General features: G+C 45.1%; 1 protein-coding gene across 1 annotated transcript in view; it reads left to right on the top strand.

Annotated features, from left to right (window-relative positions):
- GID4 (GID complex subunit 4 homolog) overlaps positions 1-18881 on the top strand; it is a 30208-nt gene that overhangs the window by 1307 nt on the left and 10020 nt on the right. Inside the window, exons 2-3 of the mRNA XM_025363788.1 lie at positions 4844-4903; positions 13328-13435. Of these exons, the coding sequence (XP_025219573.1) occupies positions 4844-4903; positions 13328-13435 (168 nt within the window). The remainder of the gene's footprint in view (positions 1-4843; positions 4904-13327; positions 13436-18881) is intronic.

Here is an 18881-nt window from a genome sequence, read left to right as displayed (position 1 = left end):
CATGGTCCAGGCACCCAACTCCTTCCAGCTTCTCTACCCCCAGGCCTCCTGCCCCTGCTCTGGGACCACTTGCGGTCTTTTCCCAGTCTTCCTGGCCTCTGTCCAGACTCCCCCATCCCATACCTTCGTCTTGCCCGATCCTGGTTCCAGGGGACCCTCTTTCGTATTCTTAACTGTTCTCAGCACAGGCACAGGGCTTCCTCTCAGTCTCTGGTACCCACGTACTGGGAAATCTAACGCACCCAATTTTAGTTCATGTCCAGTCGCTTCCCCCCATTTGACCTGGATTCCTGAATACCTGCTGCCAGTCCCTGATCAGCTTCGGAAGTACAGCTTCACCTGTCTGGGCCTTTCCCACACCTCACTCCTCTCAGGCTTGATACTTTTTGCCAGCTGAAATGGAGTAGCAGTGGTGAATACTCCTTTTTTTTTTTTTTTTTTTTTTTTTTTTTTTGAGAGGGAGTCTCGCTCTGTCGCCCAGGCTGGAGTGCAGTGGCCGGATCTCAGCTCACTGCAAGCTCCGCCTCCCGGGTTTACGCCATTCTCCTGCCTCAGCCTCCCGAGTAGCTGGGACTACAGGCGCCCGCCACATCGCCCGGCTAGTTTTTTGTATTTTTTAGTAGAGACGGGGTTTCACCGTGTTAGCCAGGATGGTCTCGGTCTGACCTCGTGATCCGCCCGTCTTGGCCTCCCAAAGTGCTGGGATTACAGACTTGAGCCACCATGAATACTCCTTTTTATCTCCCTTCCCTACTAAACTCTTCCTCCTCTATACCTACCCCTGCCTGCCCGAGGACCCCTTTCCTTTGCCCTTTTTTCCTTAGTCTGACACCTCGTCTGCCAGGCTGTTCCCAGAAGCCCCTCCAAACACCTGTCCCTCTGAAAGGCACTGTGTGCTGCCCCACTGCCCCCCTCCCCGCCCCCCGGGTGTGAGGGTGGAATGTACCGTATATCTATTCCTCAAGCTCTCCTTTTGGTCAGTTAAAACAAATCTTAGTTTCACTTCTGAAGAGTAGGTCTCCCATCCAAAAGACAATGAGGGTCCCTTTTCTGCTAACTGCAGAGCACTCATCACTCTTTTATTCTCATATTGCTTTGTGGGAATAAATCGTCTTCTCTGCTTACTTGAAACAGCATCATCATGTTAATCATATCTTTGGGCTGTAAAGTTCTATCATGAACCACGATATTTATTATAATGGAAAAACGATTGTGGCTGAAATATTTTTATCTTCATAACTGTATGCCTAATGCGGTGATCTTCTTCTCTTTTTCTTAAAATGTGAGAGTCGAGTATGAAGGTACTGGGGTTTTTTGGTTTGTTTTACACCTAATCATAGAATTTTGGAGGTGAGATCCCTGGGTGGGTCACGTTTGGAATGATCTTGGATTTGTCCCTGCTGCTCAGTTTGATGGTTTCTGATGTAGTAGGGGACAACTGGCAGGATAGCCAGGCATCAAAGGGGAGTCTGCTTTGGCTACTGCAGCAACTGCTGCTCCCTTCTGTCATTAAGGTGTCACTTCTGAGCTCCTTTCAGAGGAATCATGAACCAGTGGAAGCTGTGGTTGAGTTGGGGCAGGGCTGATAGGTCTCAGGCAGCCCAGAGCAGAAACCTGGTGGATGACTGGGAGCCACTTGAGTAGGATGTCTGATGGTGGGGGTGGTGGTCATGCCAATGAATGCTGCCCTACATCTGGATTGGTGAGCTGCTTGGTCATCATCACGACTAGTCAGTGGCATGTGAATTGCCCCATCATCTGGTTTTTCAGCCAGGACTAGTTTGTCAGACACAGCCTTCTTAGACTTACTTCTGCCTTTTATAACTCAGCTTCTTTTTGTTTCTTCTCATTTTCTTTTCTTTCTTTTTGTATCTTTATTTAGATATAATTCACTTATTTAAAGTGTACAATTCAATAGTTTTTAGTATATTCACAGTTGTTTAACCACCACCACAACCTAATTTTAGAATATTTTTGTCACCCCAAAAGGAAACCTTGTAACCCTTAGCCATAACCCCCCTTCCAATGCTAGGTAACTGCTCATCTATTTTTGTTGTTGTTTGTCTATTCTGGACATTTCATATAATCATACAGTATTTGTCCCTTTGAGAGTGGCTTCTTTCACTTAGCATAATGTCCTCGAGGTTCAGCCATATCGTAATATGTATCAGCACTTATATTGCATTGTTCATTGTAACAGTTGTCCATTGAATGGATATACAATATTTTGTTTATCCAGTGATCAGCTGATAGACATTTGGGTTGTTTTCACTTCTGGCTACTATGAATAATACTGCTATGTACATTTATGTACAAGTTTTTATGTGGAGTATATTTCATTTCTGTAGATAACTACCTGGGAGTGGAATTGCTGGGTCACATGGTAACTCTGTTTTAACATTTTGAGAAACTGCCCCTGCATTGTTTCACATTTCCACCAGCAGTGGGTGAGGGTTCCAGTTTCTCCGCATCCTCGCCAACACTCACTGTTCATCTTTTTTATTGTAGCGGTCCTAGTGTTTTTGAAGTGGTCTCTCATTGTAGTCTTGATTTGAATTTCTATAATTACTGTGATGTTGTGCATCTTTTCATGTGTTTTTTGTGTTGTTGTTGTTGTTGTTGTTGTTTTGGAGCATTTTCTTTTTTGTGATTCTAATTTAAAGAGTTCCTCAAAGCTTTGTGAGTTTCTGACTGGGTCTCCTCTCCACCCCCAACTTACTGTGACTCCTCTTTCCTCCTCTGCCATCTAAGAAGCCAGCAGTAGAAGGGAGGCCTGGTCGCTGTGAAAGGAATATTTAAAAGAGCAGCCGTTGGACACAGCTGTGCTGTGAGACCTTCTTGCTAAACATGTGCCCTGTTATCTTTCTTGAGATGCTCGCCTGCCATTTGGCAAAAGCTGTATGCATTGTGGTGTGTTTGAGTTCACCAACCATTATCAAGATCAATTTGGGCAGAAATAGAGAGACACTTGGTTGAATGGAGGCCAAGCTGAAATTCTGATTCTTGAGCATGTGATAATCCATGCAAAATGTTAGCCAATTTACATTTCAATTTTTAATCTTATTAGCAAGTATTCTTGCCACCTGATACCCTTTCCAGCAGCTGCGAAACCCCAAACTATATTGAATTCAATGAGAATTGCATGCATGAAATTTAAAGACTCAGGTTAGAATTATGTGTCCTTTAATAAAAGTTCTTTGCTGAACCATGTTAGTGTGGATTAGCTGTTTTAGCTAATGTCCAATGCCAAGGTTAGCAAATGAGGATATTTACAATGCTTTGTCAGTTTTCACAGGGAATACCTTTGTCACCAGCACCAAACTGTGAAGGCACTTTGGCTTCATTGAAGTCCATTTACTTTGGTACTGACATCATCTGGTTGACTAAGTTCATTACAGTTTTTAAGCATGGCTTGCTATTTGGTTTATGGTATAATTGGAAGTAATCAAGCTCACAAATGTGATAAATGCCACAAAACTATTCTAATTTCTTGAAATAAGACCTCACTTACCATTAAAATCTCAGTGTACCGCAGGTACCCTTGTACTTGGTTTGCTTTAATTCAAGGGTTTAACTTGTAAGTGAATCCAGTTGTCATGAAATCTGAAACTCCCTATTCAGAACAAGTCTGTATAGATTTGAGTGAAATCTCACATCAGGAGGAGTTTTGAGGTGACGTGGCTTCAGGTTGGTTAATTCAGAGACCTACGATGGGCCCAGTTTTTTCCATCTTTCTATACTACCATCCTCAGCATTTCCTGGCCTATTTCTCACCTGCTGTCTACATGTCTGCCCCAGGACTGGGCACTCCATGCAGATACTGTCACCACCAGGGGACAAAAAAGCCATTTCTTCCTCATGCGCCTCTTCAGAAGCCAGGGATTTTTCACAGATACACCCAGGAGACTTACACATCTGATGGGCCAGAAATGGGTCACTCACCCCTAAACACATGACTTGCAAGGGGATGGGGACACCTGTGTGCCTTAGATCCATCAGGTTGACCAAGTCTTATGTGGTAGGTAGGTACCAGAGCAAAAACTGGGCCCTGCCAGCATGAAAAAGGAGGAAATTGGTTGTTGGGTAAGTATCCGGCAGTGTCTCAGCAACCAGTAATTGGTGACTGCTAAATCTCACAGTCTACTATGCCTGTTATTTCTATTTATTTTAGGCTCCTGACTCTTTTCATTAAGAAACACAGCATTCATATATAAAATGCACAGAGTGGACATTCACAATATAGTCAGAGTTCTGGTTGGCATTTTGGTTCATAACTGAAGTTTATACCATGTAAGTCTTTATAGGACGCCATTTCTGAACAATCTGCCCATTTCATAAAGAAATAATGCAGGATGATATTTAGTGTAAAAACTAGAAGAGGAGCAGACCTCCTAGAACAATGATTGAGCAACACAGAAATAGAAAAAGGCTTGAAAGACATTAGAAAGAAAGTCAAGCCTGAGGTTAGGGATGACACCATGTGTACAGGCAGAGACAGAGACCCTGTACCCAGCAGTGTTCAGGGTCTCTAGATGACCGGGAGGCGTGTGTTGAAGATAGCACAGAAAATGAATTTGAGTGGGCACCCCATTCCAGAAAGGCACTTCAGTCTCAAGATATTCAGCTGAAGGAAGTTGAGAGGGTCTTGGGATCACTTTGCTTCAGCAGAACAGGCATGTGTGTAGGGAGAACTTCTCAAGATCCCAGAGGCTGAATGAGCCTTGGGCTGCGCCAGGTGTTCACTGACCACTAGTCTGGCCTCACAGGATTTCCAGAGTACCCTCCTGCATGTCCCCTACTAAGTTTATCTATTTGTAACAGGCTGCGTATCCTTTCTTTTCAGCACGTGGACACAGGGAACTCTTACCTTTGTGGGTACTTGAAGATTAAAGGCCTTACTGAGGTAAGTACTCACACAAACCAGCGCTGGAAAGTCCGTGGTGTAAGGCTCCACAGGCTCATTGGGGTTAAGGGCAGGCGGTCTCAACTCTTTGAGGCCTAATTAAAGCAGACTACTCCTGAGCATTGCTACTGTATAGGGAACATAAAGCAGACAGTTTCAGCGTGTCCTGTTGAGAATTGTACAGATTCACAAATCTTTTAAAGAAAAGTTTATGAGTATGTCAAAATTGTCACAACCAACACTATTGATTTTATTTTTAACCCTTTTTGGGGTAAAAAATAATAAGAATATAGCTACCACCCTCATCATAAGTTTAACAGTTTCTGAGATAAGCATCAGTCCTATAAAGAGATTTTAAGTTCCTTAAACCTCTTAGTTCATAGGAACAATGAAAAGTTACTGTCTGGGCGCAGTGGCTCGTGCCTGTAATCCCAACACTTTGGGAGTCCGAGGCATGCAGATCAGTTGAGGTAGGGAGACCAACCTGGCCAACATGGTGAAACCCCATCTCTACTAAACATACAAAAAAAAAAAAATTAGCCAGGCGTGGTGGCACGGACCTGTAGTTCCAACTACTTGGGAGGCTGAGGCACAGAGAATCACTTGAACCAGAGAGGCAGAGGTTGCAGTAAGCCAAGATCACACCGCTGCACTACAACCTGGGCAACAGAGCAAGACCCCGTCTCAAAAAAAAAAAAAAAAAAAGGAAAGTGACCATCTAGTTTCCAGCAGAAGTACCTGCTGTGCAGAGTATTTTCTTTTCTTTGAAGCAACTTTTTAAACCTCAGAACTCCTGGGACTTTAGAAAGCAAGGAGGAGCATCCTTTCTTTTCCATTAGCAAGGAAACAGGAAGTGGAAGGAGGTAGCTAGACTGGCCCTGTGAATGCTGGGAATGCCCAGGCCGGACCTAGCTGCAGGGGGCCTCTGGCCTTTGTCAACTGTCATGGTCTGATGACCCAGCAGTATTTGGATGGAGTGCTGTGCTGGATGGGACAGTGGAAAGGAACTGGGGTGGCATTCTTCTGCTGCCCCTTCCTCCATCTGTGACCTTTAACTTCTTTCAGTCTTCTCATCTGTGAAATTGAGAATTAAAAATTCCTGCCCCAAACTGGGTGCTGTGGCTCACACCTGTAATCCCAACATTTTGGGAGGTCAAAGCAGGAGGATCACTTGGGGCCAGGAATTCAAGACCAGCCTGGACAGCATAGCAAGACCTTGTCGCTACAAATAGTTTTTAAGAAATTAGCCAGGCATGGTGGTGTGTGCCTGTAGTCCTAGCTACTTGGAAGACTGAGGCTGGAGGATCGCTTGAGATGAGGATTTGAAGGCAGCAGTGTGCTGTGATTATGCCTGTGAATAGCCACTGCACTCCAGCCTGGGCAACCTAGGAAGATCCTCTCTCTTTAAAAAAAAAAGTACTGGGGTCAGGCATGGTGGCTCACACCTGTAATCCCAGCACTTTGGAAGGCTGAGGTGGGTGGATCACCTGAGGTCAGGAGTTCAAGACCAGCCTGGTCAACATGGTGAAACCTCGTCTTTACTGAAAATACAAAAATTAGCTGGGCGTGGTGGCAGGCACCTGTAATCCCAGCTACTCAGGAGGCTGAGGCAGGAGGATCGCTTGAACCCAGGAGGTGAAGGTTGCAGTGAGCTGAGATTGCACCATTGCACTCCAGCCTGAGCAACAAGAGCGAAACTTTGTCTCAAAAAAAAAAAAAAAAAAGTCCTGCTCTAAGACAATCAGTGGACTTGTTCTGGGAGTGTTAGAGAAAATGACAGACTCGAATATGATACTAATATGTGATTCTCTTATAAAGTCCTGACGAGCCTCAGTCTTAAGACAGGTTTCTGGCTCCTGGTTCCTATCTGGTTCTCCTGCTTTTCTATTAGAAGCTTGACTGATTGAGGATCTCCTAAGAAGTTTGTTGTTGAGACAAAAGGTATTTCTTATTTAACTCGAGAATTGTATCTAATCAAGTAGGAGTAGAAATGATAGCAAAATACAGGATTCCAGCCTTTGTTTTTGTGGTAGGAGAAAAGATACTAAAACAGAATATGCTCAACTCTCAGGTAGCCACATACATTAGTTAACTGGGTGCAGAACACAAACACTGAATGTCATAAGGAAACCAGCAAGTGTGTAAGACATTGGAATGTTAATGCTGACTCCAAAACCAGTCATTTGAGTGATAAGAAGCTGCACAGAGGCCGGGCGCAGTGGCTCAAGCCTGTAATCCCAACACTGGGAGGCCAAGACGGGCGGATCACGAGGTCAGGAGATCGAGACCATCCTGGCTAACACGGTGAAACCCCGTCTCTACTAAAAATACAAAAAAAAAACTAGCCGGGCGAAGTGGCGGGCGCCTGTAGTCCCAGCTACTGGGGAGGCTGAGGCAGGAAAATGGCGTAAACCCGGGAGGTGGAGCTTGCAGTGAGCTGAGATCCGGCCACTGCACTCCAGCCTGGGCGACAGAGCAAGATTCCGTCTCAAAAAAAAAAAAAAAGAAGCTGCACAGAAATGGTAAGTAGCATTGGAAATCTTGAAGAAGTATACAGAAATGCTAATGGCATTGAGCTCTCCTTTGGGAGCAAGTAGCCCTTCCTTTAGGAAGCCCCTGTCGAGAACAGCAGTCAGGCTCCTTTGAGGAGGGGGCATTGACAATGGCCCTTCATTGGGGTCTAACCCAAGGGGAGCCCTAGGCTCTTAACAGAACCTCTGCAGATGGCGTAGCCTTGATGAGCACATACCCTCCCCAGAGTTGCCTGTTCCTGGTCGAGCAATAAATAAACCACATTATGCTGCTGCAGGGGTGTTGAGTTAAAGCAAGTCCTGCTCAGGCCTTAGATGTAGAAGAATTCTTTTTAAATAATGTTTTTTAGTAGCTTTATTGATATATATTCACATATCATACATTTCACCCATTTAAAGTATACAGTTCATTGGCTTCTAGTGTATTCACAAAGTTGTGCAACTATGTGATAACTTTTTTTTTTTTTTTTTTTTTTTGAGACGGAGTCTCGCTTAGTCGCCCAGACTGGAGTGCAGTGGCGTGATCTCGGTTCACTGCAAGCTCCACCTCCTGGGCTCACGCCATTCTCCTGCCTCAGCCTCCAGAGTAGCTGGGACTACAGGTGCCTGCCACCACATCTGGCTAATTTTTTGTATTTTTAGTAAAGACAGCGTTTCATTGTGCTAGCCAGGATTATCTCGATCTCCTGACCTTGTGATCCACCCATCTTGGGCTCCCATAGTGCTGGGATCACAGGCATGAGCCACCATGCCTGGCAAAATATCAAATTTTTAATTTAATTAAACTATAATTTGGGTTTTAGTCATAGTAGTTGTCTTCCTCATGTATACAATGTGGAAAAGTATCTACTAAAATGAAGATAGGCCAGGAACAGTGGCTCACGCCTATAATCCCAGCACTTTGGGAGGCTGAGGCAGGTGGATCACCTGAGGTCAGGAGTTCAAGACCACTTGGACAACATGGTGAAATACCGTCTCTACTAAAAATACAAAAATTAGCTGGGCGTGGTAGTGGGCACCTGTAATCCCAGCTACTCAGGAGGCTGAGGCAGGAGAATCACTTGAACCCAGGAGGCAGAGTTTGTGGTGAGTCCAGATCCTGCCACTGGACTCCAGCCCGGGCAACAGAGTGAGACTTTGTGTCAAAAAATTTAAAAAAGGAGATAAATGGCCTCTTAGCTACCTCACATCTCACATTCACAAACAAGCACAGCTTTTTTTTTTTTTTTTTTTTTTTTTAGGCTTGGGCATACATGTGCAGGTTTGTTACATAGATAAATTTATGTCACGGTTTATAACTGTTATAACTATATAACTGTTGTACAGATTATTTTGTCACCCAGGTACTAAGCCTAGTACTCAATAGTTATTTTTTCTGCTCCTCTCCCTTCTCCCATCCTCTACCCTCAAGTAGGCCCCATTGTCTGTTCTTCCGTTCTTTTTTTTTTTTTTTTTTGAGATGAAGTCTCGCTCTGTTGCCCAGGCTTGATTGTAGTGGTGCAATATCCACTCACTGCAACCTCTGCCTCCCAGGTTCAAACAGTTCTGCTCAGCTTCCCAGGTAACGTGTACCACCACGCTGGGCTAAATTTTTTTGTACTTTTGGTGGAGATGGGGTTTCACCATGTTGGCTAGGCTGGTTTTGAACTCTTGACCTCAGGTGATTTGCCTACCTCGGCCTCCCAAAGTGCTGGGATTACAGGCGTGAGCCTGTTGTTTCCTTCTTTGTGCCCATGAGTTCTTATCATTTAGCTCCTACTTACAAGGGTGGTATTTGGTTTTCTGTTCCTGCATTAGTTTGCTAAGGATAACGGCCTCTAGCTCTATCCATGTTCACGCAAAAGACATTATCTCATTTCTTTTTATGGCTGCATAGTATTCCTTGGTGTGTATATACCACGTTTTCTTTATCCAATCTGTCATTGATGGGCATTTAAGTTGACCCATGTTTTACTGTTGTGAATAGTGCTACAGTGAACATTTGCATGCATGTGTCTTTATAGTAGAATGATTTATATTCCTCTGGGTATATACCCAATAATGGGATTGCTGGGTCCAATGGTAGTTCTGTTTTTAGCTCTTTGAGGAATTGCCACATTGCAAAACAGAGCTTTAAAGTTTGTTTTGATGCCTTCGGAAATGAAATTCTGGAAATGTAAAGAATAAATGCCAAATAACATTCCTTTTGCACTTTTGAGCCATCTGTCAGTCAAGAGAGGCAAACTTTCTGGGGAACCAGCAGCTTTCAGGGGGTACCTGGGAACCCAGCCTTTGGGGGCCTATGGGCAGGCCCCCCATTTACTCATTACTTGGGTTTGGAAGGATTGGAAGCTCCAGCTGAAGTTGTACTACACTTGTGCTGAACTAGGGAGACAGGTCACACCTACCAAAACTCACAGAAACAGAAGTGCCAGTTTTTGTCATAGTATGAGATTCCTGTGTGTTCCAGAAGTTCCTGTTGACTTACCGGCCAATTGAATGTTAGTCCCCCAGAAGACAGGTCTACATGGAAAGTCGTGGTACCCATCACCAGAGAGTTTTGGGTGAGCCTGGAATCAGTGAGAGGATTAGTTGGGGGACTTAAATGGCTGACAACAGCCAGACTCACCACGGGATGCTCACTCCTGCTTTTGCTGCCTCTCCTACTCATTTCTTGATATCCTTTCTTCTGACATGGTTTTTTCGTCTGCTCTATAAATTACCCCTCATTGGGCTGTAATAAAGTGCTTGAATTTCCTGTTCCTGCTCTGAGAATATTTTATCTTTTCGGTGACTTCTGTATACACTGAATCTCATTTATTAGGTATTTATTTTATTTAATTCTCAAAGTTTGAGGGTGCCCTGTAGTCACCCTGATATACTGCCTAAAGTATGTTTACAAAGAAGTCAGCGCAGAATTATTCATTAGGAAAACTAGTGATTTAAACTATAAGTGTTTTAATCGTATTAGGACCTCCTCCCCACCCCTCCCTTTTTTTAATAATAGAGACCAGGTCTTACTATGTTGCCCAAGCTGGTCTTGATCTCCTAGGCTCGAGCGATCCTCCTGCCTTGGCCCCCTAAAGTGCTGGCATTACAGTTGTGAGCCACCAGGCTTGGCCTTGTATTAAAACCTCTATCATTTCATCCTATCCCTTTCAGGGAAGTTCAGAAAAAAAGATTAAAGCTTGATAATATAAATAGCTTCTAGTTGGCTCATGCCTGTAATCCCAGCACTTTGGGAGGCCGAGGCGGGTGGATCATGAGGTCGGGAGTTCAAGACCAGCCTGGCCAACGTGGTGAAACCCCGTCTCTACTAAAAATACAAAATTAGCCAGGCATGGTGGCAGGCACCTGTAATCCCAGCTACTCGGGAAGCTGAGACAGAGAATTGCTTGAACCCGGGAGGCGGAGGTTGCAGTGAGCCGAGATTGTGCCACTGCACTCCAGCCTGGGTGACAGAGGGAGACTCTATCTCAAAAAAAAACAAAAAAAGCTTCTAGTTTAAAATATCAAATTCAAATGCTGATTTATTGAGAACTTTTTCCTTAGTAGTCTTTCCTAGAACAGATTATAATTAAAAGTTAGCTTATACCAGCTGGGCGTGGTGGCTCACGCCTGTAATCCCAGCACTTTGGGAGGCTGAGGCAGGCGGATCACGAGGTCAGGAGATGGAGACCATCCTGGCTAATATGGTGAAACCCCGTCTCTACAAAACATACAAAAAATTAGACGGGCATGGTGGCGGGCGCCTGTAATCCCAGCTACTCGGGAGGCTGAGGCAGGAGAATCACCTGAACCCGGGAGGCAGAGGTTGCAGTGAGCCGAGATCGCGCCACTGCATTCCAGCCTGGGCAACAGAGCGAGACTCTGTCCCAAAAAAAAAAAAGTTAGCTTATACCTTAAAAATTAGGTTTACATTTAGGAAAATTTCTCCTCTCTCATTTTTTCAGTCTGTGTATTTAAATATTTATGTGAAGAATCCAGCAACAGTGTTAGGATAGGGGGTTTGTGGATTTGGAGCAGTGTTAGATTTATCATATTTTAGGTTCACTGTTAAGGAAACAGATTCCCTCCATGGTATCATCCTAAAGAAGGCCTCCTGAGTCACCTGCAGTGGTGGTGATGTTCTGTTTCCTGGGAGCCTCTGCGCCAGTGGCTTTTAGTGTGGCAGCCTCTCTCAGGAAGGTCCTGCACTACATGGAGGCCAGCTTGGTAGATGTGGCAAAGCCATCAGAACGAGGTGTTTGATGCAGAATAAGAGGGGCTTACATCTGATCTGAAGGAAAAACATGGGCCCTCTGCAGTCCTCGACATTAGGACTGTAATCTGTGGTTTGCCAGGCCAGTGACTGTCATAACCGTGCTCCTGGCAGACACCAGGGGCTGGCAAGGTAGCCTGAGGGGCGGGTAGTTGGTTGGTTTCTACAAATGCAGGGAAATTGTAGAATTTTTACGGTGTTAACTTTTTGTCTTATTAATCTTTTTGAAAATCATTGGTGCCTACTTACTAACGCACGAACAAAGAGCAATTAACAAAGCACCCAAGCCAGCACGTGGCTTCTTGCTTATGTTTTCAACGGCGTGGTTTTTACATTCAGACACGATTTACATATGTTTTCCTCATAGAAATTGTTCTTAGTTCATGTGTTTTTCCTCATATAAGTTGTTCTTAGTTCATGTGACAATTAAATGTATCCCTATATATCAAGGTAAGACTACCTTCAGGGACCATTTCTATAGTTCATTACTAAAAGTTTCTCAACATATAGAACACTGAAAAAAGTATTTAATTATTATTATTTTTTTTTTTTTGAGACAGAGTTTTGCTCTTATTGCCCAGGCTGTAGTGCAATGGCGCGATCTCGGCTCATTGCAAACTCCACCTCCGGATTCAGGCAGTTCTCCTGCCTCAGCCTCCCAAGTAGCTGGGATTACAGGCATGCGCCACCACGCCTGGCTAATTTTGTATTTTTAGTAGAGATGAGGTTTCTTCATGTTCATGAGGCTGGTCTCGAACTCCTGATCTCAGGTGATCCTCCCACCTCAGCCTTCCAAAGTGCTGGGATTACAGGCATGATCCTCCGCACCCGGCCAAAATAAAAGGTATTCTAGGCCGGGTGCGGTGGCTCACACCTGTAATCCTAGCACTTTGGGAGGCCAAAGCGGGTGGATCACCTGAGGTCAGAAGTTTGAGACCAGCCTGGCCAACATGGTGAAACCCCGTCTCTACTAAAAATACAAACATTAGCTGGGCGTGGTGGCGGCCACCTGTAATCCCAGCTACTCAGGAGACTGAGGTAGGAGAATTGCTTGAACCCAGGGTGTGAGAGGAGGTTGCAGTGAGCCGAGATTGTGCCACTGCACTCCAGCCTGGGCGACAGAGCAAGACTGTCTCAGGAAAAAAAAAAAAAAAAAAGGTATTCTACCCCAAAATCCACCCCTGGAACCTTGGAGAATTGGTGTAAAAGGGACAAATGACTGAGCCAGTTGGAGAACCAGTGGTTTGAGAGAGCCTTAGTGGTAAGCACAGGGATTTTGGAGCCTCTTTGGTTCTAACCTTGGAAAGTAAAATCTACTAAGTTATGATCTGCTTTGTATGCTAGAATATTCAAAATTTACTTGTGGAAACATCCAAATTCTTTTCTAAGAGACTAGCACATAACAAGTGAAGTCAAAGAAGAGCTGTCTGCTCCTGGCAAAATCCAGGAAACCCTTCATTCTCTGGGTGATTTCGATTCAGGTCCGTTGCCACAGCTTGTTGGCAAACTGGCTGGATCTAACTCTGGTTTGGGTTGTCAGGTAGCAGTGTCAAGGTACTGGAAAGAAGTTAAAGCAAAGTTGATTCTTCCTTTGTAAAAAGGTTAAAAACTCTCAGTCACCATCTTATTTTGATATTTGGGTTTTTACCATAGGAGTATCCAACCCTTACGACCTTCTTTGAAGGAGAAATAATCAGCAAAAAACACCCTTTCTTAACTCGCAAGTGGGATGCAGATGAAGATGTTGATCGGAAACACTGGGTGAGTAAATCTGATCTGCGCTGTGTCATCCAGGGGCTGCTAGAGAACTGAAGAAATGCTGGGAGCCAGAGACCTTGTCCCTTATGTGGTATTATTGGGGCTTTGCAGCCAAGTAAAAGGTTGCGCCGCACACAGACCTCAGTTGTTCCATCTTCCTTATGAGAAGAGTTTAAATACACTCTGACCTGCTGCTTAAATAGCAAATGGTGGTCTGATGATAGCAACCCCAGAGTTCTAGCCAGAACTTTGCTCAGCTATCAGAATCTTAACAGTGTCCTCCTATCCTTCCCACCTGTTTGTCTATCTTCTGTCCACTATTCCTTTCAAATCACCTCTGCTTGGGGAAAACCCTGTGAAACATGCAGTGATGACCTCTGGCTTTGGGGCTGGCATGAGATGGAGATGATGTTGTGGGAATCTGCCCTCCCGCTGGCTTATCAGGGCAGAGCCACATCGTTTCTTTTTATCCTAGCTCCTAACAGACAAGTATAGTCTTGTCTTAAGTACACCCCTATAAATCCTGCTGCCACTGCTTTTTAACTGTCAAGTGTAGAGCATTCTCACTCAGCGGTAGTAAGTGCTTCAAGACAACTCAGAGTTAGTGTCCTGGGATCTTTTCATTGGTTGTCATATAAGTACCGTGTCTTCAAAAATCAGTTTCTTGGCTGGGTGCGGTGGCTCGCACCTGTAATCCCAGCACTTTGGGAGGCTGAGGCGGGTGGATCATGAGGTCAAGAGATCGAGACCATCCTGGTTAACACGGTGAAACCCCATCTCTACTAAAAATACAAAAAATTAGCCAGGTGTGGTGGCATGTGCCTGTAGTCCCAGCTACTCGGGAGGCTGAGGCAGGAGAATGGTGTGAACCTGGGAGGTGGAGCTTACAGTGAGGCGAGATCGCGCCACTGCACTCCAGCCTAGGCAACAGAGCAAGACTCCGTCTCAAAAAAAAAAGAAAAGAAAAGAAAAGAAAAAAAAATCAGTTTCTCAGCCTATCTAGTAACCTTTTGCTTTAGTTGACCATGGTGATGGTGAATTTTTGTTTAACACTGGAGAAGTTCAATGGGTTTACCCTCCGTAAACCAACCAGAAATGGCTGTGTCAGTAGTGAAGATTCTAGAACTCGTTCTTCCCATTGCCTCTCACACCTGGCTGTCTAAACTCTCCCCTGGTTCTGGCACAGCAGTCTGTGGAGAGAACTCCCACAGACCGTTGTCTTGAGTCCACCTCACTAGAGATCAATTGCTTTGCTTACTAATGTTTTTTATTTTTTTATTTTATTAAAAAACTTTTGGCCGGGCGCGGTGGCTCAAGCCTGTAATCCCAGCACTTTGGGAGGCCGAAATGGGCGGATCACGAGGTCAGGAGATCGAGACCATCCTGGCTAACACGGTGAAACCCCGTCTCTACTAAAAAATACAAAAAACTAGCCAGGTGATGTGGTGGGCACCTGTAGTCCCAGCTACTCGGGAGGCTGAGGCAGGAGAATGGCGTAAACCCGGGAGGCAGAGCTTGCAGTGAGCTGAGATCCAGCCACTGCAGTCCAGCCTAGGCGACAGAGCGAGACTCTGTCTCAAAAAAAAAAAAAAAAATTTTTTTTAGAGTTGGGGTCTTGCTCTGTTGTCCATGCTGGAGTGCAATGGCATGATAATAACTCACTGCAGCCTCAACCTCCTGGGCTCAAGTAATCCTCCCACCTCAGCACCCTGAGTAGCTAGAACTACAGGCACGTTCCACCACACCCAGCTCATTTTCTTTTATTTTTGCAGAGACAGTCTCACTATGTTACCCAGGCTGGTCTTGAACTCCTAGTTTTAAGTGATCCTCCTGCCTTGGCCTCCCAAAGTGTTGGGATTATAGGTGTGAGCCACTGCACCCAACCTGTTTTTTTGGTTTTTCTTTTTTGGGGGTTTTTGTTTTGTTTTATTCTGTTTTGTTTTTGTTTGTTTGTTTTTTGAGATGGAGTCTTGCTCTGTCGCCCAGGCTGGAGTGCAGTGGCGCAATCTCGGCTCACTGCAAGCTCTGCCTCCTGAGTTCACGCCATTCTCCTGCCTCAGCCTCCCAAGTAGCTGGGACTACAGGCACCTGCCACCACATCCGACTAATTTTGTGTACTTTTAGTAGAGATGGGGTTTCACCATGTTAGCCAGGATGGTCTCGATCTCCTGACCTCGTGATCCGCCCACCTCAGCCTCCCAAAGTGCTGGGATTACAGGCGTGAGCCACCGCGCCCAGCCTGGTTTTGTTTTGAGACAGAGTCTCACTCTGTCACCCAGGCTGGAGTTCGTGGCATAATCTCAGCTCACTGCAACCTCCGCCTCCCAGATTCAGGTGATTCTCATCTCTCAGCCTCTCGAGTAGCTGGGATTACGGACGTGCGCCACCACGCCTGGCTAATTTTTGTATTTTTAGTAGAGACAAGGTTTCGCCATGCTGGCCAGGCTGGTCTTGAACTCCAGGTCTCAAGTAATCCACCTGCCTTGGCCTCCCACAGTGCTGGGATTACAGGCGTGAGCCACCATGCCCAGCCCCAAGCTGTTTTTTACTTGAGTAAGAAAAGGAGATCTATCAAATACTGAGGTTCAGTTAAATTTAAATTTAAACTTGAGGCCGGGCGCGGTGGCTCAAGCCTGTAATCCCAGCACTTTGGGAGGCCGAGACGGGCGGATCACGAGGTCAGGAGATCGAGACCATCCTGGCTAACACAGTGAAACCCCGTCTCTACTAAAAATACAAAAAACTAGCTGGGCGAGGTGGCGGGCGCCTGTAGTCCGAGCTACTCCGGAGGCTGAGGCAGGAGAATGGCGCAAACCCGGGAGGCGGAGCTTGCAGTGAGCTGACATCCGGCCACTGCACTCCAGCCCGGGCTACAGAGCAAGACTCCGTCTCAAAAAAAAAAAAAAAAAAAAAAAAAAAAATTTAAACTTGAGCTTTTTAGAGCATTTTTTGAATTCTGTACATTTTGATTGTTGTAGCAAATGGACATCAATAGCTAGAGAGTCATTTGTGTCTCTCTGTGATACAAGAGAATGCACATAACCTGAGTATCCAGAAGGTTGGGGGAGCCCAAGTGGTGTATGAAGGTGCTGGGTACCAGCAGGTGGAGTTGGAAGGGCTCCCTGGTACCATCTGCACCCACCTCTGCCCAGCGCTAGGCTCTTCCTGCATGGCTTGCTGCCTCACAAGATGGCTCCTTCCTGTCCTGTACAGCCCCAGAGTAGAAGGTTCTTCCCTGTAGTAAACCACAGCCTCTCTCCCATTCAACTCTTTTTTCCATTTTATATTGGTCCTGCAAAAAGCAAAGTCTTTGAAGCCCAGTGACACTCGGTTTTAGGCTAGGTTGACTACAAATTAAATATTTGAAAAGCAACTCTTAATTTTCCCATTGACTTCCATTAGGACACTGGAAGAGATCTGGGTCTGCAGACTCTGCTAGACTGGATTGAAACATTTTGGGTGAGAGAGGAACTAAGAAGGCCACCCTTGGTACTGGCATGTGAGGTGTGGTTGAGCCAGGGAGCTGAGCCTATGGAGTGCTTCCTTCTCCAGCAGTTTGTGGCTGCTTTTTTAGTACTCAGCATTTCCCCTAACTTTCCCCACTCATGGAGGACTCCCAGGTTCCCACGTGGGATTCCTGGAGCTCTGTACTGCACCTGGGTTTGTCTGAGATTTACAATGTTGAATACACTTCACCTAGGCTGTCATTTTTTCATTATAAACTAGAATCAGAGATATTGTATTGCACCCTCAGATTTTCCTTAGTGGTATTTAAGTTGCTATTATACTAGTGCTGTAAAGTCAAGATTCCATATATTCAGTCTACATAGGATAAAAATGTCTATGTGACACTGGGCGTGGTGGCTCACGCCTGTAATGCCAGCACTTTGGGAGGCCGAGGCAGATGGATCACCTGAGGTCAGGAGTTCGAGAACAGCCTGGCCAACATGGTGAAAGCCCATCTCTACCAAAAATATAAAAATTAGCCAGGCATGGTGACACATGCCTGGAATCCCAGCTACTCAGGAGGCTGAGGCAGGAGAGTCACTTGAACCTGGGAAGCAGAGGTTGCAATGAGCTGAGATCATGCCATTGCACTCCAGCCTGAGCAACAGGACCGAGACTTTGTCTCAAAAAATAATAATAAAATAAATCTATGTGACAAAATCTATGACTTAGTATCTCTGTATCTTGATTTTTTGTTTAAGATGTTTTCTTGGCCGGGCGCGGTGGCTCAAGCCTGTAATCCCAGCACTTTGGGAGGCCGAGACGGGCGGATCACGAGGTCAGGAGATCAAGACCATCCTGGCTAACACGGTGAAACGCCGTCTCTACTAAAAAATACAAAAAACTAGCCGGGCGAGGTGGCAGGCGCCTGTAGTCCCAGCTACTCGGGAGGCTGAGGCAGGAGAATGGCGTAAACTCGGGCGGCGGAGCTTGCAGTGAGCTGAGATCCGGCCACTGCGCTCCAGCTTGGGCGACAGAGCGAGACTCCGTCTCAAAAAAAAAAAAAAAAGATGTTTTCTTATCAAATTAACACATGCTTATTTAAAAATATTTGAAAAAATAGAAAAGCTGGAGGAAAAGGAGTAATCTATGGCAACACCTAAAACTAAAATGCTGTTAACCTCTTCCTGAATCTCTTTTGGGTATACAGTGTATACTTGTTTTTTGTCTTTTTTAAAAATGGGATCATAAGATGCAGTTTTGTAACCTATTCCTGATCTCCTGTTGTAAATGTAGAGTCAGCCCTCCATATATGTGGGTTTTGTATCTGTGGATTCAACCAGCCACAGTTTGAAAATATTTGAAAAAAAAAATTGCATCTGTACTGATGATATATAGATTTTTTCTTTTTCTTTTTTGTTTTTTGAGACAGAGTCTCACTCTATTGCCCAGGCTGGAGTGCAGTGGCGTGATCTCGGCTCACTGCAAGCTCTACTCTCGGGTTCAAGCCATTCTCCTCCTCAGCCTCCCAAGTAGCTGGGACTACAGGCAGCCGCCACCACACCTGGCTAATTTTTTTGTATTTTTAGTAGAGACAGGGTTTCACCATGTTAGCCAGGATGGTCTTAATCTCCTGACCTTGTGATCTGCCCACCTCAGCTTCCCAAAGTGCTGGGATTACAGGTGTGAGCCACTGCGCCTGGCAGATGTATAAATTTTTTGTTCTTGATATTCTTCCTTGAACAATACAGTATAGCCACTATTCACTTAGTATTTACATCAAATTAGGTATTGTAAGTAATCTAGAGATGCTATAAAGTATAGAGGAGGATGTGTGTAGGTTATCAGCAAATACTGCACTGTTTTATATCTGGGACTTAAGCATCTGCAGATTTTGGTATTCATGGGGGTCTTGGAACCAATCCCTCACAGATATTGAAGGACAAGGTTATCACATGTATCTAGTGTCTACTTAGCTAGCTGGCCCAAGCCCCTAGATTAT

This window comes from Theropithecus gelada, chromosome 16 (genome assembly GCF_003255815.1).
Source record: "Theropithecus gelada isolate Dixy chromosome 16, Tgel_1.0, whole genome shotgun sequence".
Classification (NCBI taxonomy): Eukaryota; Metazoa; Chordata; class Mammalia; order Primates; family Cercopithecidae; genus Theropithecus; species Theropithecus gelada.
Note: the sequence above shows the minus strand (reverse complement) of the source record. Positions and strands in the feature narration are given on the sequence as shown.